At 54.4% G+C, this 24,301-nt stretch overlaps 1 protein-coding gene across 2 annotated transcripts in view; it reads left to right on the plus strand.

Moving 5' to 3' along the window:
* The window catches only part of LOC140405350 (tachykinin-3-like), a 56,496-nt gene that overhangs the window by 19,973 nt on the left and 12,222 nt on the right, over positions 1-24,301 (plus strand). For both annotated transcript variants that reach the window (XM_072493648.1, XM_072493649.1), the window contains exons 3-5: positions 7,904-8,006; positions 8,816-8,845; positions 16,119-16,172. In XM_072493648.1, coding sequence (XP_072349749.1) covers positions 7,904-8,006; positions 8,816-8,845; positions 16,119-16,172 — 187 coding nt within the window. The remainder of the gene's footprint in view (positions 1-7,903; positions 8,007-8,815; positions 8,846-16,118; positions 16,173-24,301) is intronic.

Genomic DNA, 24,301 nt, shown 5'->3' on the forward strand with positions numbered 1-24,301 from the left:
CTGGGAAGGGGGCGGTCGCGGGGTGCGGCGGTGGCAGGAAGGGGGGCGGTTGGGTTGATGGTGTCGGGGGGGGTGTGCGTGGTGCCGGCGGGCGCCAGATCCCGCAGGGAGACCGTGTCCTGTCGGCCGTCGGGGTACTCCACGTAGGCGTACTGGGGGTTTGCGTGGAGGAGGTGAACCCTTTCGATCAACGGGTCCGCCTTATGTGCCCGCACGTGCTTTCGGAGCAGGATGGGTCCTGGGGCCGCCAGCCAGGTCGGCAGCGACGTTCCAGAGGAGGACCTCCTAGGGAAGACAAGGAGACGCTCGTGCGGCGTTTGATTAGTGCTCGTACATAATAACGACCGGATGGAATGGAGAGCGTCCGGGAGGACCTCCTGCCACCGTGAAACTGGGAGATCCCTGGACCGTAGGGCCAGTAGGACGGCCTTCCAGACCGTGCCGTTCTCCCTTTCTACTTGCCCGTTCCCCCGGGGGTTGTAGCTGGTCGTCCTGCTTGAGGCTATGCCCTTGCTGAGCAGGAACTGGCGCAGCTCGTCACTCATGAAAGAGGACCCCCTGTCGTTGTGGACGTATGCGGGGTAACCGAACAGCGTGAAGATGCTGTTCAGGGCTTTAATGATTGTGGCCGCGGTCATGTCGGAGCAGGGAATGGCAAAAGGGAAGCGGGAGTATTCGTCCACTACATTAAAGAAATATGCGTTGCGGTCGGTGGAGGGGAGGGGCCCTTTGAAATCGAGACTGAGGCATTCAAAGGGGCGGGAAGCCTTAATCAGGTGCGCTCCATCTGGCCTGAAAAAATGCGGCTTGCATTCCGCGCAGATGTGGCAGTCCCTTGTGACTGTACGGACCTCTTCTAAAGAGTATGGGAGATTGCGGGACTTGATGAAGTGGTAAAACCGAGTGACCCCCGGGTGGCAGAGGTCCTCGTGGAGAGTTTGGAGGCGGTTAATTTGTGCGTTGGCACATGTGCCGCGGGATAGGGCATCGGACGGCTCGTTCAGCTTTCCGGGACGATACAAAATCTCGTAGTTGAAGGTGGAGAGCTCGATCCTCCACCTTAAGATCTTGTCATTTTTAATCTTGCCCCGCTGTGCATTATCGAACATGAAGGCTACCGACCGTTGGTCAGTGAGGAGAGTGAATCTCCTGCCGGCCAGGTAATGCCTCCAATGTCGCACAGCTTCCACTATGGCTTGGGCTTCCTTTTCCACTGAGGAGTGGCGGATTTCTGAGGCGTGGAGGGTTCGGGGGAAAAAGGCCACGGGTCTGCCCGCTTGGTTAAGGGTGGCCGCTAGAGCTACGTCGGAGGCGTCGCTCTCGACCTGGAAGGGGAGGGACTCGTCGATGGCGCGCATCGTGGCCTTTGCGATGTCCGCTTTGATGCGGCTGAAGGCCTGGCAAGCCTCTGTCGACAGGGGGAAGGTCGTGGTCTGTATTAGAGGGCGGGCCTTGTCTGCGTACTGGGGGACCCACTGGGCGTAGTACGAAAAGAACCCCAGGCAGCGTTTCAGGGCTTTTGGGCAGTGCGGGAGGGGGAATTCCATGAGTGCGCGCATACGTTCGGGGTCGGGGCCTATTATCCCATTGCGCACTATGTAGCCCAGAATGGCTAGCCGATCGGTGCTAAAAACGCACTTGTCCTCGTTGTACGTGAGGTTCAAGGCTTTGGCGGTCTGGAGGAATTTTTGGAGGTTGGCGTCGTGGTCCTGCTGATCGTGGCCGCAGATGGTTACATTGTCGAGGTACGGGAACGTGGCCCGTAACCCATGTTGATCAACCATTCGGTCCATCTCCCGTTGGAAGACCGAGACCCCGTTTGTGACGCCAAAAGGGACCCGTAGGAAATGGTATAATCGCCCGTCTGCCTCGAAGGCTGTGTACTTGCGGTCACTTGGGCGGATGGGGAGCTGATGGTAGGCGGACTGGAGGTCCACGGTGGAGAAGACTTTATATTGGGCAATCCGATTGACCATGTCGGATATGCGGGGGAGAGGGTACGCGTGTAGTTGTGTGTACCTGTTGATGGTCTGGCTATAGTCAATGACCATCCTTTGTTTCTCCCCTGTCTTCACTACTACCACCTGTGCTCTCCAGGGACTATTGCTGGCCTGGATTATGCCCTCCTTTAGTAGCCGCTGGACTTCGGACCGAATGAAGGTCCGGTCCTGGGCGCTGTACCGTTTGCTCCTAGTGGCGACGGGTTTGCAATCCGGGGTGAGGTTCGCAAACAAGGACGGGGGTTGCACCTTGAGGGTAGCGAGGCCGCAGATAGTGAGTGGGGGTATGGGGCCGCCGAATTTAAACATAAGGCTCTGTAGGTTACATTGGAAATCTAAGCCCAGCAAGGTGGGGGCACAGAGTTGGGGAAGGACGTTAAGTTTGTAGTTTTTGAATTCCCTCCCCTGTACCGTTAGGGTAACTATGCAGAATCCCTGGATCTGTACGGAGTGGGATCCTGCAGCTAGGCAAATCTTTTGTGCGCTGGGGTAGATAGTTAAGGAACAGCGTCTTACCGTGTCGGGGTGTATAAAACTTTCCGTGCTCCCGGAGTCGACTAGGCATGGCGTCTCGTGGCCGTTAATTAGGACCGTTGTCGTCATCGTCTGGAGAGTCCGGGGCCGAGCCTGATCGAGCGTAACCGAAGCGAGCCGTGGTTGTAGTAGTGGGGTGGGGTCCGTTGTTGCCGTCCAAGATGGCGTCGGGGATGGACAAAATAGCTGCCCCCATACATCGCACGTGGCTGAGGGGTCACAAGATGGCGTCGGGGGTGGACAAAATGGCCGCCCCCATGCGTCGTACAGGTCGGGGGCGGTCCAAGATGGCGGCGCCCCTCCTCCCCTCGTGGTGGTCGGGACCCAAAATGGCGGCGTCTGCGGGTCGCACATGGTGTGCTGGGGGGTCTGGGGAGCGCTAGGACCGCGCGGAGTTCCTTCACTGCGAGCGCTAGGGCCGCGGGCGCTAGGACCGCGCGGAGCTCCCTCACCGGGGACAGCGGCGGTCGGGGCCCAAGTCGGCGGCGCCGGCGGGTCAGGCGCGGGGCCGCGAGCGCAAGGAGCGCGAGGAGCTCCCTCACCGGGGACAGCGGCGGTCGGGGCCCAGGTAGGCGGCGCCGGCGGGACAGGCGTGGGGCCGCGAGCGCTGGGACCGTGCGGAGCTCCCTCTCTGAGAGCGCCAGGGCCGCGGGCGCTAGGACCGCGAGGAGCTCCCTCACCGGGGACAGCGGCGGTCGGGGCCCAGGTAGGCGTCACCGGCGGGACAGGCGTGGGGCCGCGAGCGCAAGGAGCGCGAGGAGCTCCCTCACCGGGGACAGCGGCGGTCGGGGACCAGGTAGGCGGCGCCGGCGGGACAGGCGTGGGGCCGCGAGCGCTAGGACCGTGCGGAGCTCCCTCTCTGAGAGCGCCAGGGCCGCGGGCGCTAGGACCGCGCGGAGCTCCCTCGCCGGGGACAGCGGTGGTCGGGGCCCAAGTCGGCGGCGCCGGCGGGTCAGGCGCGGGGCCGCGAGCGCAAGGAGCGCGAGGAGCTCCCTCACCGGGGACAGCGGTGGTCGGGGCCCAAGTCGGCGGCGCCGGCGGGTCAGGCGTGGGGCCGCGAGCGCTGGGACCGTGCGGAGCTCCCTCACCGGGGACAGCGGCGGTCGGGGACCAGGTAGGCGGCGCCGGCGGGACAGGCGTGGGGCCGCGAGCGCTGGGACCGTGCGGAGCTCCCTCTCTGAGAGCGCCAGGGCCGCGGGCGCTAGGACCGCGCGGAGCTCCCTCGCCGGGGACAGCGGTGGTCGGGGCCCAAGTCGGCGGCGCCGGCGGGTCAGGCGCGGGGCCGCGAGCGCAAGGAGCGCGAGGAGCTCCCTCACCGGGGACAGCGGCGGTCGGGGACCAGGTAGGCGGCGCCGGCGGGACAGGCGTGGGGCCGCGAGCGCTGGGACCGTGCGGAGCTCCCTCTCTGAGAGCGCCAGGGCCGCGGGCGCTAGGACCGCGAGGAGCTCCCTCACCGGGGACAGCGGTGGTCGGGGCCCAAGTCGGCGGCGCCGGCGGGTCAGGCGCGGAGCCGCGAGCGCAAGGAGCGCGAGGAGCTCCCTCACCGGGGACAGCGGCGGTCGGGGACCAGGTAGGCGGCGCCAGCGGGTCAGGTGTGGGGTGAGGGTGGCGTTCGGGACGCGAAAGACCCCCTCCTCTCCGTGGAGAGTGTTGGCCGGCACCCAAATCGGGAGCGCCGGCGGCGGGTCGTACATGGACTGCGGGGAGGGGGGCTGGGGAGCGTAGGCGGCGTGCAGGGCTCCCAGTTCTCCCGGGACTGCGGTGACCACGCGGGACCGGCACATCACCGCATAGTGGCCCTTTTTCCCGCAGCTTTTGCAGATGGCTGCGCGGGCCGGACAGCGTTGTCGGGGGTGCTTCGCCTGGCCGCAGAAATAACAGCGGGCTCCCCCGGTGCGACTCGGCGTTTGGGCCGCGCAAGCCTGTGGGGTGTCCGGGGGGGGGGGGGTTTGCCGCGACGGGTACGTACGGGGCCCAATGGGCTGCCGCGCGGTTGGGGCCGTAGGCTCGGGTAGCGCGGCGTAGAACTCGTCCATCGATTCTTCGGGAGCTTGCCGTCTCGTCGCGAGCTGGTAGCGAGCGTAGATTTGGTTAACTGGGCGAACGTAGAGACTTCTCAGTGCTGCGAACGCCGTCTGGAAATCGCGGGTGTCTTCAATGAGGGTGAAAATCTCCGTGCTCACCCTCGAGTGCAGGACCTGCAGTTTTTGTTCGTCTGTGACCCGGCCGGTGGCCGTTCTGAGGTAGGCCTCGAAGCAAGTCTGCCAGTGTTTGAAGGCTGCTGCCGCGTTCACTGCGTGGGGGCTGATCCTCAGGCATTCCGGAATGATCCTGAGCTCCATAGTCCTTTTTAGGCACGCTTAATAAATTGTAGCGCACAAAGACTCCGTGAGACGAATAGAGTGAAGTCGATGAGGCTTTATTAAGCGTGTCTGTTCCCCAGCAGCCCAATAGTAAACTGGCCTGCGGGGGAAGACTCCGGCTTCTTATACTCCGCCTTCAGGGCGGAGCTTGAGGTCAACGGCCAACCAGGACCCGTTGACCTCAGGACTCCTGGTCCAGTCCCACATGACCCCCAATACATACTACCACACAGGTACACCCAGGGCCGGACAGGTACACCCAGGGGCAGGTAGGTACACCCTGGGGCAGGTAGCTACACCAAGGGGCACGCAGGTACACCCAGGGCCAGACAGGTACAGCTAGGGGCAGGTAGGTACACCCAGGGCCAGACAGGTACACCCAGGGCCAGACAGGTACACCAAGGGGCACGCAGGTACACCCAGGGCCAGACAGGTACACCCAGGGGCAGACAGGTACACCCAGGGGCAGACAGGTACACCCAGGGGCAGACAGGTACACCCAGGGGCAGACAGGTACACCCAGGGGCAGACAGGTACACCCAGGGCCAGACAGGTACACCCAGGGCCAGACAGGTACACCCAGGGCCAGACAGGTACACCCAGGGCCAGACAGGTACACCCAGGGCCAGACAGGTACACCCAGGGCCAGACAGGTACACCCAGGGGCAGACAGGTACACCCTGGGGCAGACAGGTACACCCTGGGGCAGACAGGTACACCCTGGGGCAGACAGGTACACCCTGGGGCAGACAGGTACACCCTGGGGCAGGTAGCTAAACCAAGGGGCACGCAGGTACACCCTGGGGCAGACAGGTACACCCTGGGGCAGACAGGTACACCCAGGGCCAGACAGGTACACCCAGGGCCAGACAGGTACACCCAGGGCCAGACAGGTACACCCAGGGCCAGACAGGTACACCCAGGGCCAGACAGGTACACCCAGGGCCAGACAGGTACACCCAGGGCCAGACAGGTACACCCAGGGCCAGACAGGTACACCCAGGGCCAGACAGGTACACCCAGGGCCAGACAGGTACACCCAGGGCCAGACAGGTACAGCCAGGGCCAGACAGGTACAGCCAGGGCCAGGCAGGTACAGCCAGGGCCAGGCAGGTACACCCAGGGCCAGGCAGCTACACCCAGGGCCAGGCAGCTACACCCAGGGCCAGGCAGCTACACCCAGGGCCAGGCAGCTACACCCAGGGCCAGGCAGCTACACCCAGGGCCAGGCAGCTACACCCAGGGCCAGGCAGCTACACCCAGGGCCAGGCAGCTACACCCAGGGCCAGGCAGCTACACCCAGGGCCAGGCAGCTACACCCAGGGCCAGGCAGCTACACCCTGGGGCACGCAGGTACACCCTGGGGCACGCAGGTACACCCGGGGCCGGACAGGTGCACCCAGGGCCGGACAGGTGCACCCAGGGCCGGACAGGTGCACCCAGGGCCGGACAGGTGCACCCAGGGCCGGACAGGTGCACCCAGGGCCGGACAGGTGCACCCAGGGCCGGACAGGTGCACCCAGGGCCGGACAGGTGCACCCAGGGACGGACAGGTGCACCCAGGGACGGACAGGTGCACCCAGGGACGGACAGGTGCACCCAGGGACGGACAGGTGCACCCAGGGACGGACAGGTGCACCCAGGGACGGACAGGTGCACCCAGGGACGGACAGGTGCACCCTGGGGCAGGTAGGTGCACCCTGGGCCAGACAGGTGCACCCAGGGACGGACAGGTGCACCCAGGGACGGACAGGTGCACCCAGGGACGGACAGGTGCACCCTGGGGCAGGTAGGTGCACCCTTGGCCAGGTAGGTGCACCCTGGGCCAGACAGGTGCACCCAGGGACGGACAGGTGCACCCAGGGACGGACAGGTGCACCCAGGGCCAGACAGGTGCACCCTGGGCCAGACAGGTGCACCCTGGGCCAGACAGGTACACCCTGGGCCAGACAGGTACACCCTGGGCCAGACAGGTACACCCTGGGCCAGACAGGTACACCCTGGGCCAGACAGGTACACCCAGGGGCAGGTATGTACACACTGGGACAAATATATACACCCTGGAGCAGGTAATAATATTATTGTCACAAGTAGGCTTACATTAACACTGCAATGAAGTTACTGTGAAAATCCCCTCGTCGCCACATTCCGGCGCCTGTTCGGGTCACAGAGGGAGAATTCAGAATGTCCAATTCACCCAACAGCACGTCTTTCGGGACTTGTGGGAGGAAACCGGAGCACCCGGAGGAAACCCACGCAGACACGGGGAGAACGTGCAGACTCCGCACAGACAGTGACCCAAGCTGGGAATCGAACCTGGGACCCTGGAGCTGTGACGCAACTGTGCTAACCACTGTACTAGGTATATGCACTCTGGGGCAGGTATGCACACTCAGACAGATAGGTACACCCAGGACTAGGTTGGCACACTCTGGGGCAGATATTTACACTCTGGGGCATGTATACACATCCTAGGATTGAGATGTACACTCTGGGGGCAGGCGCGTACACTCGGGGGGAGGGGCGTACACTCGGGGGGAGGGGCGTACACTCGGGGGGAGGGGCGTACACTCGGGGGGAGGGGCGTACACTCGGGGGGAGGGGCGTACACTCGGGGGGAGGGGCGTACACTCGGGGGGAGGGGCGTACACTCGGGGGGAGGGGCGTACACTCGGGGGGAGGGGCGTACACTCGGGGGGAGGGGCGTACACTCGGGGGGAGGGGCGTACACTCGGGGGGAGGGGCGTACACTCTGGGGGAGGGGTGTACACTCTGGGGGAGGGGTGTACACTCTGGGGGAGGGGTGTACACTCTGGGGGAGGGGTGTACACTCTGGGGGAGGGGTGTACACTCTGGGGGAGGGGTGTACACTCTGGGGGAGGGGTGTACACTCTGGGGGAGGGGTGTACACTCTGGGGGAGGGGTGTACACTCTGGGGGAGGGGTGTACACTCTGGGACAGGGGTGTACACTCTGGGACGCTGAATCTCCCATCGTTTTGTTACAGGGGAACGTGAATGCTGAGAAACTGCCTCTCCTCTTCCTGAAGCGTTTCTACGATGGTCTTTCCTACGATGGGTTTGTGGGGTTGATGGGAAGGCGAATGGCTGGCAAGTACAAAACCAACTCGCAAGTCGAGAATCAAATGTTTTAAATTCATTGTTGGAGCGGACTTGACCGGCTATAGTCGAGCCCAAACGAAGTGGCACACCACGCCACTGGCACAAAGTGGCACACTTGGCCAATTGAGAGGGCAGTTCAGGGTTAGTCACGTTGGTGAGTGACTGGAGTCACTGCGTAAAAATGGCGGATTCCCTGTCCTGAAAAGGGAAATGTATCTGGCATTGCTCACATTCTGCAGCTTGGCTCGCTGTGGCTGTTTTCGCTGTATGGGGGGAAGCTGGCAGTGAGAGGGGCACAGGTGTAGTGTACCCTTGGATGCCCTCAGGTTGTCACCTTTAACTGGGCACAGGGGAGTGCCTCGTCACCACGCATGTGACAAAAACTGGACAGAGAGCAGCGGACTCCTGGGAGGCAGTGCATTTGGCTCCGCCAAGTGGTGCAGCAAGTGTTTGCAGCCAGCGGCTCCTCCAAGGTTCCCACTCCTGACTGCTATCTAGCGACACCTGCTGGTAGTGTGCTGTGACGACAAGTCGAGCTTTTGCACTAATATCCCACAGTGCCATAACCCACCATGGGTCAAGGTCAAGGTTCATACAGGAAGAATAGATATTCAGGGGTCAGCGAATGGCGATAAGTGATCTCTTCCAAGAAATCAAGGCCTTCAGGATAAAGGAGAGAAAAATACATTTTAAACCAGTATTATATTCGTTGCGCAAAAAAGAGATGATAAAAATTGTAAAAATGCTGACAGAAATGGGGTGATTGTGCACAAATAGAACTTTATTACTTTTTGCAGGTGCAAAGGAAATTCCTGGGGCTCAGAAACGTAAGTCTGCCTGCACAGATTTTTCTATTAGTCGCTGGTCAATCATTGTTTAGCAATGCAGAACCATACACTCCCACACCCACTGGGACAAGTTTGGCTCGCCCCAGCTTCATTTCCACAATTTGGCCTGGCTTTGGGAATCAGTCAGCAGATATTCGAGAGCCTTAAGAAGGCAGGAAAACAAGAAGGCTGCACATAGTTCTGGAGAAACATTGACAGATCAAGTTTCTAATGGGTGGAAGATGTATTTATTTCACAGGGATGAACAAAAGCTGGACGTAATCCAGATTTTTAATAAATTGAGGTATAAGTAAATCGGGCATTTGAATTATTTTATTAATTTGTGCGTTGTGGGCGTCGCTGGCTGCGCCCAGCATTTATTGTCCATCCCTAATTGCCCCTTGAGAAGGTGGGGGTGAGCTGCCTTCTTGAACCGCTGCAGTCCCTGAGGTGTAGGTACACCCACTGTGCTGTTAGGGAGGGAGTTCCAGGATGTTGCCCCAGCGACAGTGAAGGAACGGCCGATATATTTCCCAGTCAGGGTGGTGAGTGACTTGGAGGGGAACCTCCAGGTGGTGGGGTTCCCAGGTATCTGCTGCTCTTGTCCTTCTAGATGGTAGTAGTCGTTGTAGTGATATGCATCACTGTATATACACAAGGGGTTAAGGTAAATACACTACAACTAAGTAACCACTAGAGGGAGCACCAGAGATGTATAGATACATCGACAAACAGGAAGTCAGCTCTCTTCACAGGAACGGCAGCTGGTGAACAGGACATAGACAGGCAGCTCAGATGTACCATAGTATAAGCGCTGGAGAGAGAACAAACTCATACAAATAAAGCACCTACTTCAACTGTAAGACTATGAGCTTTATTCAGATACAAGGAATAATACATGGTACCAGGTGACTTCAGAACGCTGACTAGAAAAGTTACACAAGATGCAGACAAAGCATGATCGAAAACAGAAGAAAACTCGGGCGTGGGGAGACTTCGCTGAGTCGATGAGACTCATTGGAACTCCACCGCAGCTGAAAACAACCGGTAATTTAAGCCACAGATGGAAAATCTTTAAACAAACGTTCGAACTGTATATCGTAGCTAATGAATTGAGCATGGCCTCAGAAGAAATGAAAATAGCACTTCTCCTAGCAGGACATGAAGCTAAAGAAATCTATAACTGCTTTAATTACTTGAAAGGTGAAGACAACACCAAATTAGAAGTAATACTTAAAAAATTTGAAGATTACTGTAACCCCAGTAACAATGCTGCTTTAAGACATCCAATGCTCAGAGACCAAATTGCACAGGGAATGAGTGATGCAAAACTGAAACAATCATCAGAACAGAAAGGTTTATTGCTGGAAATCGCGATTGACAAGTGCAGATCACAAGAAACAAATAACCGTAAGTTTTTAACAAGAAAAATCGCCGATAAAGTTCTTTTCCACGGGTCTGAAGAAGTTAAAGTGGCGATTGAGCACATTTTAAACTGCCCGGGGAACAAAAAACGCAAATCTGGGTCTGCGCATGCATGACATCAGACAACTCGGACCACGCCCACTTAAAGGGGAAATGCCCGAAAATCACAAGCAAGACTCTTAAAGGCACAAAACCAACAAATCTAACCTCAAAAGGCACAACAATGCCTGAACTTCTACCAGCAGTTGAAAATAACCTCCGCACCACCCAAACTGAAGAGCACGATGACAAATCCGAAACAAAAGAAGATGATTTGTTTATCGAAGAATACTACTCAGACATGGCTGAGTTATTCGGATATGATGATCATAAAAGCATCAGCGCCGCGGTTGAAAAGCTCAACACGACTCTCCTCATGGTAGATGAATCCAATACCATGATGCAATGGCAGATCGTCGATACATTGGATGACAGCAACCTGTCAAATACCCAAGAAGAAAATGATGCCACACAGCAAGTACTGAATGACTCAGTTGAGAGACCACTGCACGTCTCCACACAGAGCGATGACAGACTCCACAGAGAGTTCGTTGACAGACTCCAAAATGGAAGCAACTCAAGACTCCATAGCGAAGTCCATGCATGAACAAGACCATGAAGGTCTATCAACCTTACCTGAGCAACCAGCAGCAGACTATGAAAGTCCACCAAGCTCACGTGAACAACAAAAAGACTATGAAAGTCTACCCAGCTTATTTAACCAACAAGAAGACACTGAATGTCTACCCACTGTATGTGAGACAAGTGACGAAGAAATCACAATTCCCATACAGGATGTGCAGGATCACAGCGAGACTGACAGATTTCAGCTCGTATGTGCAGAAGCACTCACCAAAGTGAAACTACGAGTCCAGTGAGACCACGTCGATTAAAACCTCATCTACTCTAAACTATCCACAAAAAACTGAAATCTTGAAGATTTTGACTCCAGAAGAGGAGCACCAAGAAACCAAAGAGGAGTCACATCAACCACAAAGGAATGATGTCACCAAGATCAATGTAACATCAAATCATTCTCACAATCCTCAAGAAGAAACGCTCAATGAAACATCAGATACCACAAAGGACACTGACACAAATAACTTTGAGAATGACTCAAATTATCAGCACGGAACAGTCATTGAACGCAACAAGAACAACAAAAACTACAAGAAGCATAAAAACAACAAAAACTACAAGCACACCAACAAAAACTACAAGGACATCAAGAAGCACAACAAAGGCAACAACAGCAACAACAAGCACGACAAAAACAACAAGAACAACAACGGAAACAACAAAGACAGAAACGACAAAAACAACAATGAAACAACAACTTGTACGACATTGTACAACTCTGCACATGAAGGGCAATGTAACAGCACAGCTCAAAACAATGGCAAGAGTACAAACATACCACGGCACGACAACAAACTCACAAATTCACATTTGCTTCACTACAAACAAGCAAACCAGCTTTCAAGGCAGATGGCATACAGCATCAATACCGCAAACAAACAACAAAGAACAAAGAAATGTACAGCACAGGAACAGGCCCTTCGGCCCTCCAAGCCCGTGCCGCCCGTCTAAACTACAATCTTCTACACTTCCTGGGACCGTATCCCTCTATTCCCATCCTATTCATGTATTTGTCAAGATGCCCCTTAAACGTCCCTATCGTCCCTGCTTCCACTACCTCCTCCGGTAGCGAGTTCCAGGCACCCACTACCCTCTGTGTAAAAAAACATGCCTCGTACATCTACTCTAAACCTTGCCCCTCGCACCTTAAACCTATGCCCCCTAGTAATTGACCCCTCTACCCTGGGAAAAAAGCCTCTGACTAGCCACTCTGTCTATGCCCCTCATAATTTTGTAGCCCTCTATCAGGTCGCCCCTCAACCTCCGTCGTTCCAGTGAGAACAAACCGAGTTTATTCAACCGCTCCTCATAGCTAATGCCCTCCATACCAGGCAACATTCTGGTAAATCTCTTCTGCACCCTCGCTAAAGCCTCCACATCCTTCTGGTAGTGTGGAGACCAGAATTGAACACTATACTCCAAGTGTGGCCTAAATAAGGTTCTATACAGCTGCAACATGACTTGCCAATTCTTATACTCAATGCCCCAGCCAATGAAGGCAAGCATGCCGTATGCCTTCTTGACTACCTTCTCCACCTGTGTTGCCCCTTTCAGTGACCTGTGGACCTGTACGCCTAGATCTCCTTGACTTTCAATACTCTTGAGGGTTCTACCATTCACTGTATATTCCCTACCTGCATTAGACCTTCCAAAATGCATTACCTCACATTTGTCCGGATTAAACTCCATCTGCCATCTCTCCGCCCAAGTCTCCAAACAATCTAAATCCTGCTGTATCCTCCGACAGTCCTCATCGCTATCTGCAATTCCACCAACCTTTGTGTCATCTGCAAACTTACTAATCAGACCAGTTACATTTTCCTCCAAATCATTTATATATACTACAAAGAGCAAAGGTCCCAGCACTGATCCCTGTGGAACACCACTGGTCACAGCCCTCCAATTATAAAAGCATCCCTCCATTGCTACTCTCTGCCTTCTATGGCCTAGCCAGTTCTGTATCCACCTTGCCAGCTCACCTCTGATCACGTGTGACTTCACCTTTTGTACTAGTCTACCATGAGGGACCTTCTCAAAGGCCTTACTGAAGTCCATATAGACAACATCCACTGCCCTACCTGCATCAATCATCTTAGTGACCTCCTCGAAAAACTCTATCAAGTTAGTGAGACATGACCTCCCCTTCACAAAACCATGCTGCCTCTCACTAATACGTCCATTTGCTTCCAAATGGGAGTAGATCCTATCTCGAAGAATTCTCTCCAGTAATTTCCCTACCACTGAAGTAAGGCTCACCGGCCTGTAGTTCCCGGGATTATCCTTGCTACCCTTCTTAAACAGAGGAACAACATTGGCTATTCTCCAGTCCTCCGGGACATCACCTGAAGACAGGGAGGATCCAAAGATTTCTGTCAAGGCCTCAGCAATTTCCTCTCCAGCCTCCTTCAGTATTCTGGGCTAGATCCCATCAGGCCCTGGGGACTTAGCTACCTTAATATTTTTTAAGACGCCCAACACCTCGTCTTTTTGGATCTCAATGTGACCCAGGCTATCTACACACCCTTCTCCAGACTCAACATCTACCAATTCCTTCTCTTTGGTGAATACTGATTCAAAGTATTAATTTAGTACCTCGCCCATTTCCTCTGGCTCCACACATAGATTCCCTTGCCTATCCTTCAGTGGGCCAACCCTTTCCCTGGCTACCCTCTTGCTTTTTATGTACGTGTAAAAAGCCTTGGGATTTTCCTTAACCCTATTTGCCAATGACTTTTCGTGACCCCCTTCTAGCCCTCCTGACTCCTTGCTTAAGTTCCTTCCTACTTTCCTTATATTCCACACAGGCTTTGTCTGTTCCCAGCCTTTTAGCCCTGACAAATGCCTCCTTTTTCTTTTTGACGAGGCCTACAATATCTCTCGTTATCCAAGGTTCCCGAAAATTGCCGTATTTATCCTTCACAGGAACACGCCGGTCCTGTATTCCTTTCAACTGACACTTGAAAGCCTCCCACATGTCAGATGTTGATTTGCCCTCAAACATCCGCCCCCAATCTATGTTCTTCAGTTCCCGCCTAATATTGTTATAATTAGCCTTCCCCCAATTTAGCACATTCACCCTAGGACCACTCTTATCCTTGTCCACCAGCACTTTAAAACTTACTGAATTGTGGTCACTGTTCCCGAAATGCTCCCCTACTGAAACTTCTACCACCTGGCCGGGCTCATTCCCCAATACCAGGTCCAGTACCGCTCACATAAAAAAGTCCAGGTCAGACAACAAAGATGACATACAGAATCAATACCACAAGCACAGGATAACGTCCAGGTCAGACAACAAAGATGCCACACAGAATCAATACCACAAGCACAGGAAAAAAAGTCTAAATCAGACAACGAAAGTGATGGGACCATTCGAACACCTCATGATGACTTCTTGGTTACTTAAACACAAGAACACTGACGACGTTCACAAAGAAATTACAACTTCAACATCACCACGTCAACAACAGAAGAAGAAAGCAACTCAACCGAACAAATTCATAAAGTTTGGACTCAATGTTTTTTTTATTGAGATTGAACTCAAATATTAATTGGCTTTGTATAATCATCAATATCATCACAACTTGTTCATATCATCATTTATCTACCTGTTGTGTACAATTTACTTTAACAAAGTACAGAAAATATGTAAAAAGAAAAAAGGGAGGATGTAATGATATGCATCACTGTATATACACAAGGGGTTAAGGTAAATACACTACAACTAAGTAACCACTAGAGGGAGCACCAGAGATGTATAGATACATCGACAAACAGGAAGTCAGCTCTCTTCACAGGAACGGCAGCTGGTGAGCAGGACACAGACAGGCAGCTCAGATGTAACATAGTATAAGCGCTGGAGAGAGAACAAACTCACAATAAAGCATCTACTTCAACTGTAAAACTACAAACTTTATTCAGACACAAGGAATAATACAGTCGTGGGTTTGGAAGGTGCTGCCAAAGGAACGTTGGTGAGTTGCTGCGGTGCATCTTGTAGACGGTGCACACGGCTGTCACTGTTCCCTCGGCCCACACCCCAACCCTATCTCTGTAACTTCACCTAACCTGCACGTCTTTGGACTGTGGGAGGAAACCAGAGCACCCGGAGGAAACCCACGCACACACGGGGAGGACGTGCAGACTCCGCACAGACAGTCATGCGAGGCCAGAATTGAACCCAGGCCCCTGGCGCTGTGAGGCAGCGGTGCTAACCATTGTGCCACTGCTTGGTCCTGTCCTACCAAGACATGCCCAGGGAATATGATGGGGGATGTCTGCAACGTCGATTCTGCGAGCATGACTATGTCAGGTTGTTGCTCGATTAGTGTGTGGGACAGCTCTCCCAATTTTGGCCCATGTCTTTGTGCAGGACGTGCCCTTTTCATTTCCAACCTATGTCCAGTTTGATTTTTATTTCACTTTTGCGTGGCAGTTTGATATACCTGCTTGGAATGGCCGAGCCAGTAGTTGGGCCAACCACATTAGTCTGAAGGCATTATTGAAGCAGATGTTTTTTTTATGACAATCCAATAATTTCATGTTAACCATAACTGGGACTAGATTTCTCATTCCAAATGTATTAACAAAGCAAATTTTAATTTGCTAACTGCCTTTACAGGACAGCACAGGTTCAAACCCCGTACCGGCTGAGGGTATTATTGAAGGCCCCGCCTTCTCAACCTTGACCCTCGCCCGAGGTGTGGTGACCCTCAGGTTAAATCACCACCAGCCAGCTCTTCCCCGCAAAGGGGAAAGCAGCCTGTGGTCATATGGGACTGTGGCGACTTTACCTTTACTTCATATACGGTAGGTCAAAGCCTACTTGCATTACAATCGTCTGTTATCGTCTAGAAATACCAGTCCCAACTGCCCCCGCAACCAGAAATTCCCGCCCGAGGTCAACGGCCCTCTAAAGAGTCCGTCAAATTGTCTACCCGCTCTGCCCGCGATATTTACCACAATGAGCGGGATTGGGAAATTTACCCCGAGGGTATTTGTCTGTTTGCGAAGTCTCTCGTACCTGACCTCTGACCTGTTAACACTGATTATACCTGTAATATGCATTGGCATACTCGAGTGTACCAATTGGGATGGAAAAGCACGAAAGAGGAGCCCAGTGGAAAAGTAACAGTTTCTTAAAGGAATGAAATTTCCTTTTTCTCTGCAGGGGACATGAATGATTTCTTTGTTGGCCTGATGGGAAGGAGGAACCTGGAATTTGGTGAGGATGAAACTCAATGCTTTTTATTCGCTCTAACTTTTCATTTCCTTGGCAGTTTTGCGTTTCGATCTGAAAAATCTTAAGGGGCTTTGAGCATCAGCACTGGTGTGTCCGCCAATGGGTTGGAGGTGGCGCGGGGTTTGCGGGAGACTATACTCTCGATGAACTACAGTGATGCACGATCAATCACTACTGAAGCGAGACTGTAGTCCAATTGAAGGCTTTAATGAACAAGTAGTTACCCAGCAGCTCTGGTACAGAATGACTGCTGTGGGTGAAACACAGACTCTTATGCTCCGCCTGCTGGGCGGAACCAGCAGGCAGGTTCTACCACTCATACTACAGTGTAAGGTACATCCCACCTAGGCACCGCGATACCCCTAATATAGCCAACCACATTCAGCAAACCACACATGACTAAAACTGCGGCAAAGGTTCCCGACAAAAGCAGGATTATTTCTCCAGCGATATGCAGGATATTTACACGATACAAATTATATAATGATCTGAGCTGCACAGTGGCAAAGTGGTTAACACTGCTGCCTCAGTGCCAGGGTCCCGGGTTCGATTCCGGCCTTGTGTGGAATCTGCACGTTCTCCCCGTGTCTGCGTGGGTTTCCTCCGGGTGCTCCGGTTTCCTCTCACTGTTGTGCGGGTTAGGTGCATTGGCCACACTAAATTGCTCCTTGATGTGCAGATGTATGGGGTTACGGGGATAGGACTGGGGAGTGTAAATGGGTAGCTCATTGAAAAGGGTGGGTGCAGGCTCAATGGGCTGAGTGGCCTCCTTCTGCACTGTTGGGATTCTGTGATCTTTAGGCGTGATTCATCCATCATCTCCAATCTTGGAAAATATCAGAATGTGACTAGATATGCCATCCTCCCACAAGCAATACATATTCTCTCTCACTGTGTGACTAGTGACCATGGAAGTATCGGCATCTGTCTGCCACTTGTACAGTACACGGGGCAGATTTGCTTCATCCATTTGTCCAGTGTTGACCCGGCCTCATTTAGTACACAGAAAGTTGCACAAATTTCCGATTAGCTAGTCCAGTTTCATACTTGGTTGAATAGGCATTGAAACCTGGTGTTGGCCAGAGATCGCGGACACCATTTTAACCACTTGCAATACTTCTGGTAGAAAACGCCTCACGTGTACACACAATATACCACGTGTACATGTACTTGACAACCGTCGCTCACTTGAATTTACACCGTACTATTTTACCAATAAGCACGCAAGGTTAAAGCCCACAATGCACGTGGCGTATTGGTAAGGCATTGACGTCGAGTTAGCCAGCCATAGATCACGCAAAGTGGAGTTCGCAGAGATGGGCAGAATTTCACAGGTTGGAGGGGTTGGGGGGGGCGGCGGGGGGGCACGACTTCTGCCCCCCCCCCTTTCTGCCAAAGGATCGCTGTGAAACCAGCCCTCCCGTTGCCATGGGCCATTCTTTTGCTTGGAGCTTTAAGTGGCTCAAGGCGAGACCCTCCCACAATGGGTAGAAGTCCCGTCTCCCAGGAGCTGCCAACAAACCAGATTGGCATCGCACCTACCGGGGGGGGGGGGTGGCTTTCCGCTAGGAATGAAGCCTGCTGCAGCAAAGAGCCAGGGACCTGTTGGGAACGCTCTCGGCTTCTCGCTGGGGTTGGAGGGTGGGGGTGGTAAGGGAGGAGAAGTGGGACCACTCACCCCTCCCATTGGGGAAGGGGTTATTCTTCCCCCCCCCCCCCCAACTGACCACCAATTTGACCTCCCACACAATGGTGACCTCCTGCCCCTTCCCATTGGCTGTGAATCTGTGGTCGGGCGGCACTGGCAAATTAAATGGGAAACAGCCCGAGAGAGGGTCGGCCACAGGAGGCCTCAATCAGCGCCCATTAAATGTCAGCATGGTGTTTGGGGGCAGGTTGGTATCGAAAAAGGCACCAGTGTAGTTTTGCCATCTTTTCCCGCCTCTCGTGTGCAAACCTGCCTTTTTAAAATTCATTTTTACAGGATGTGGGCGTCGCTGGTTAGACCAGCATTTATTGCCCATCCCTAATTGCCCCTTGAGAAGGTGGGGGTGAGCTGCCTTCTTGAGCCGCTGCAGTCCGTGTGGTGTAAGTACACCCACTGTGCTGTTAGGGAGGGAGTTCCAGGATGTTGCCCCAGCGACAGTGAAGGAACGGCCGATATATTTCCCAGTCAGGGTGGTGAGTGACTTGGAGGGGAACCTCCAGGTGGTGGGGTTCCCAGGTATCTGCTGCTCTTGTCCTTCTAGATGGTAGTGGTCGTGGGTTTGGAAGGTGCTGTCTGAGGAGCCTTGGTGAGTTGCTGCAGTGCATCTTGTAGTTGGTACACACGGCTGTCACTGTGTGTCGGTGGTGGAGGGAGTGAATGTGTGTGGAAGGGGAGCAATCAAGCGGGGCTGCTTTGTCCTGGATGGTGGTGAGCTTCTTGAGTGTTGTTGGAGCTGCGCTCATCCAGGCAAGTGGAGAGTATTCCATCACACTCCTGACTTGTGCCTTGTAGATGGTGGACAGGCTTTGGGGGGTCAGGAGGTGAGTTACTCTCCGCAGGATTCCCAGCCTCTGACCTGCTCTGGTAGCCACAGTATTAATGTGGCTGGGTCCAGTTCAGTTTCTGATCAATGGTAACCCCCAGGATGTTGAATGTGGGGGATTCAGCGATGGAAATGTCATTGAATGTCAAGGGGAGATGGTTAGATCCTCGCTTGTAGGAGATGGTCATTGTCTGGCACTTGTGTGGCATGAATGTAACTTACCACTTGCCAGCCCGAGCCTGCAGGGGAGTGCAAGATTCCAGCCCAGGTGGTCACAAACCATGGTTCTGCTCGGCATGGACACGGTACAGTAGCCTAACCACAAAGGGACGTTAGTGAACCTGATGGGTTTTTACAACAATCGAGCATGGTTTTATTTTGTCCTGTCGGGAGTGAAAGGAGGCATCCTGATGTGGTCTGGGCCTGCACTCGACTCCAATCCACATCAAGGTGGCTTGACTCTTAACTTAAAAGCAGCCACTTAATTGTATCAAACCTCTACAACACCAGCTGCAAGAGGCTGAAGAAAGCAGCCCAGCGCAACGGGCAGTCAATACCAGGCTTGCCAACGCCCTAAGAATATTAGGAATTGCAAACATTATGCCCTTGTCCAAAAAAGGCGCAAGAATAAGCTCAGCGAATACAGACCAGGCAGTTTAACTTCAGCCTTCAGTGGTGGGGAAACATCTCGAAAGTCTGACGCGGGATTCTCTGGCCTCCCATCCACGTGTTTCTCAGCCACGGGGTGCGGCACGCTATTCGCTGGAGGCGGGATTCTATGCTCCTGCTATGGTCAATGGGAAACCCCGGAAGAGGGGTGTGCTGCCACCGGGACTAGAGAATTCCGGCCCACAATTCAGGACAGTATTCAGAGGACAAAAATGTGGGTTAATTAAGGCAGTCCAGCATGGATTTGGAAAATTGTGTTCAACTTGTGGGGTAACTGGTAGATGAGGACATTGCTGTTGATGTGGTGTACCTAGATTTCCAGAAGCAGCATGGTGCCACAGTGGTTAGCACTGCTGCCTCACAGCTCCAGGGACCCGGGATCAATACCGGCCTCGGGTGACTGTCTGTGTGGGGTTTGCACGTTCGCCCCGTGTCTGCGTGGGTTTCCTCCGGGTGCTCCGGTTTCCTCCCACAGTCCAAAGATGTGCAGGTTAGGTGGATTGGCCATGTTAAATTGTCCCTTAATGTCCAAAGATGTGCAGGTTGGGTGGATTGGCCATGTTAAGTTGTCCCTTAGTGTCCAAAGATGTGCAGGTTAGGTGGATTTGCCATGTTAAATTGCCCCTTAGTGTCCAAAGATGTGCAGGTTAGGTGGATTGGCCGTGTTAAATTGCCCCTTAGTGTCCAAAGATGTGCAGGTTAGGTGGATTGGCCATGTTAAATTGTCCCTTAGTGTCCAAAGATGTGCAGGTTAGGTGGATTGGCCATGATAAATTGTTGCTTATGGTCCAGAGAGGTTCAGATTAGGAGGGGTTACAGGGATAGGGTGGGGGAGTGTGCCTAGGTAGGGTGGTCTTCAAAAGAACATGGATAAGTTGTTGGAGTGGGCAGATAGGGGGCAGATGAAGTTCAATGTGGAGAAGTGCGAGGTGATGCATTTTGGTAGGAAGAACATGGAGAGATAAGGGGTAAAATTCTTAAGGGGGTGCAGGAACAGAGTGATGTTCATATATATGGGCATTAGTAATTAAAGGTGGCAGTGCAGCTGATGAGAGCAGTTAATAAAACATATAGGGCAGGATGTACCTGTCGTGTTGCACTGAAAAGCAATGCAGTACAGTGCAGCACGGCGCAATGCAGTAGGGTGCAGTGCAGCGCAGAGCAGCGCAGCGCAGTACAGAGCAGTGCAGTGCAGCGCAGTACAGCACAGAGCAGTGCAGTACAGCGCAGTGCAGAGCAGTGCAGTGCAGATCAGTGCAGTACAGAGCAGTGCAGCACAGAGCAGTGCAGCACAGAGCAGTGCAGTACAGCGCAGTACAGTACAGCGCAGCGCAGCACAGTACAGAGCAGTTCAGTACAGCACAGCACAGTACAGAGCAGTACAGTACAGCACAGTACAGAGCAGTACAGTACAGCACAGCGCAGCGCAGCGCAGTGCAGTGCAGTGCACTGCAGTGCAGCGCAGTGCAGTACAGAGCAGCGCAGTACAGAGCAGCGCAGTGCAGCGCAGCGCAGCACAGTACAGAGCAGCAAAGTACAGAGCAGAGCAGAGCAGCGCAGTACAGCGCAGCACAGTACAGAGCAGTGCAGTACAGCGCAGCACAGTACAGTACAGAGCAGTGCAGTACAGCGCAGCACAGAGCAGAGCAGCGCAGCACAGAGCAGTGCAGTACAGCGCAGCACAGTACAGAGCAGTGCAGTACAGAGCAGTGCAGTACAGTGCAGCAGTGCAGTGCAGTACAGCGCAGCACAGTACACAGAGCAGCGCAGTACAGAGCAGTGCAGTACAGTACAGCGCAGCACAGTAGAGAGCAGTGCAGTGCAGTACAGCACAGTGCAGAGCAGTGCAGTGCAGTACAGCGCAGAGCAGTGCAGTACAGCGCAGAGCAGTGCAGTGCAGTACAGCGCAGCACAGAGCAGTGCAGTACAGCGCAGCACAGTACAGCGCAGCACAGTACAGAGCAGTACAGTGCAGCGCAGCACAGTACAGAGCAGTGCAGTACAGCGCAGCACAGAGCAGCACAGAGCAGAGCAGCGCAGCACAGAGCAGTGCAGTACAGCGCAGCACAGTACAGAGCAGTGCAGTACAGAGCAGTGCAGTACAGTGCAGCAGAGCAGTGCAGTGCAGTACAGCGCAGCACAGTACAGAGCAGTGCAGTACAGTGCAGTACAGTACAGCGCAGTGCAGTACAGCGCAGCACAGAGCAGAGCAGCGCAGCACAGAGCAGTGCAGTACAGCGCAGCACAGTAGAGCAGTGCAGTACAGTGCAGCAGAGCAGTGCAGTGCAGTACAGCGCAGCACAGTAGAGAGCAGTGCAGTACAGCACAGTGCAGAGCAGTGCCGTGCAGTACAGCGCAGAGCAGAGCAGTGCAGTACAGCGCAGCACAGAGCAGTGCAGTACAGCGCAGCACAGTACAGTACAGTGCAGTACAGCGCAGCACAGTACAGTACAGAGCAGTACAGCGCAGCACAGTACAGAGCAGTGCAGTGCAGTACAGCGCAGCACAGTACAGAGCAGTGCAGTGCAGTACAGAGCAGTGCAGTGCAGCGCAGCACAGTACAGAGCAGCGCAGTACAGAGCAGCGCAGTACAGAGCAGCGCAGTACAGAGCAGCGCAGTACAGAGCAGTGCAGTACAGAGCAGTGCAGTACAGAGCAGTGCAGTACAGAGCAGTGCAGTACAGAGCAGTGCAGTACAGAGCAGTGCAGTACAGAGCAGCGCAGTACAGAGCAGTGCAGTACAGCGCAGCGCAGTACAGAGCAGTGCAGTACAGCGCAGCACAGAGCAGTACAGCGCAGCACAGTACAGCGCAGCACAGTACAGAGCAGTGCAGTACAGCGCAGCACAGTACAGAGCAGTGCAGTGCAGTACAGCGCAGCACAGTACAGAGCAGTGCAGTGCAGTGCAGTACAGAGCAGTGCAGTACAGCGCAGCACAGTACAGAGCAGAGCAGTGCAGTACAGCGCAGCACAGTACAGAGCAGTGCAGTACAGTGCAGCACAGTACAGAGCAGTACAGCGCAGCACAGTACAGCGCAGCGCAGTACAGAGCAGTGCAGTACAGCGCAGCGCAGTACAGAGCAGTACAGCACAGTACAGAGCAGTGCAGTACAGCGCAGCACAGAGCAGTGCAGCACAGCGCAGCACAGAGCAGAGCAGAGCAGCACAGTACAGTACAGCACAGAGCAGTGCAGTGCAGTACAGAGCAGTGCAGTAGAGTGCAGTAGAGCGCAGTACAGCGCAGTACAGCGCAGTACAGCGCAGTACAGCGCAGTACAGCGCAGTACAGCGCAGTACAGCGCAGTACAGCGCAGTACAGCGCAGTACAGCGCAGTACAGTACAGTACAGTACAGTACAGTACAGAGCAGTGCAGCACAGTACAGAGCAGTGCAGTACAGCACAGTGCAGAGCAGTACAGCGCAGAGCAGTACAGCGCAGAGCAGTGCAGTGCAGTGCAGTACAGCGCAGCACAGAGCAGTGCAGTACAGCACAGTACAGAGCAGTGCAGTACAGCGCAGCACAGAGCAGTGCAGTACAGAGCAGCGCAGTGCAGCGCAACGCAGCACAGTACAGAGCAGTGCAGTACAGCGCAGCACAGTACAGAGCAGAGCAGAGCAGTGCAGTACAGCGCAGCACAGTACAGTACAGAGCAGTGCAGTACAGCGCAGCACAGAGCAGTGCAGTACAGCGCAGCACAGAGCAGTGCAGTACAGCGCAGCACAGAGCAGAGCAGAGCAGAGCAGTACAGCGCAGCACAGTGCAGTACAGCACAGTACAGCGCAGTACAGCGCAGTACAGCGCAGTACAGCGCAGTACAGCGCAGTACAGCGCAGTACAGCGCAGTACAGCGCAGTACAGCGCAGTACAGCGCAGTACAGCGCAGTACAGAGCAGTACAGAGCAGTACAGAGCAGTGCAGTACAGTGCAGTACAGCGCAGTACAGCGCAGCACAGTACATAGCAGTGCAGTACAGCACAGTGCAGAGCAGTGCAGTGCAGTACAGCGCAGCACAGTACAGTGCAGTACAGCGCAGCACAGTACAGAGCAGTGCAGTACAGCGCAGCACAGTACAGAGCAGTGCAGTGCAGTACAGCGCAGCACAGTACAGAGCAGTGCAGTACAGCGCAGAACAGTACAGAGCAGTGCAGTACAGCGCAGAACAGTACAGAGCAGTGCAGTACAGCGCAGTACAGAGCAGTGCAGTACAGCGCAGCACAGTACAGAGCAGTACAGCGCAGTACAGAGCAGTGCAGTACAGCGCAGCACAGTACAGAGCAGTGCAGTGCAGTGCAGTGCAGTACAGCGCAGCACAGTACAGAGCAGTGCAGTGCAGTGCAGTGCAGTACAGCGCAGCACAGTACAGAGCAGTGCAGTACAGCGCAGCACAGTACAGAGCAGTGCAGTGCAGTACAGCGCAGCACAGTACAGAGCAGTACAGAGCAGTGTAGTGCAGTACAGCGCAGCACAGTACAGAGCAGTGCAGTGCAGTACAGCGCAGCACAGTACAGTACAGAGCAGTGCAGTACAGCGCAGTACAGAGCAGTGCAGTACAGTACAGCGCAGCACAGTAGAAAGCAGTGCAGTGCAGTACAGCACAGTGCAGTGCAGTACAGCGCAGAGCAGTGCAGTGCAGTACAGCGCAGCACAGAGCAGTGCAGTACAGCGCAGCACAGTACAGTGCAGTACAGCGCAGCACAGTACAGAGCAGTACAGTGCAGCGCAGCACAGTACAGAGCAGTGCAGTACAGCGCAGCACAGAGCAGAGCAGCGCAGCACAGAGCAGTGCAGTACAGCGCAGCACAGTACAGAGCAGTGCAGTACAGAGCAGTACAGTGCAGCAGAGCAGTGCAGTGCAGTACAGCGCAGCACAGTACAGAGCAGTGCAGTACAGCGCAGTACAGAGCAGTGCA

The sequence above is a fragment of the Scyliorhinus torazame genome, chromosome X (assembly GCF_047496885.1).
Source record: "Scyliorhinus torazame isolate Kashiwa2021f chromosome X, sScyTor2.1, whole genome shotgun sequence".
In the NCBI taxonomy this organism is placed as follows: domain Eukaryota; kingdom Metazoa; phylum Chordata; class Chondrichthyes; order Carcharhiniformes; family Scyliorhinidae; genus Scyliorhinus; species Scyliorhinus torazame.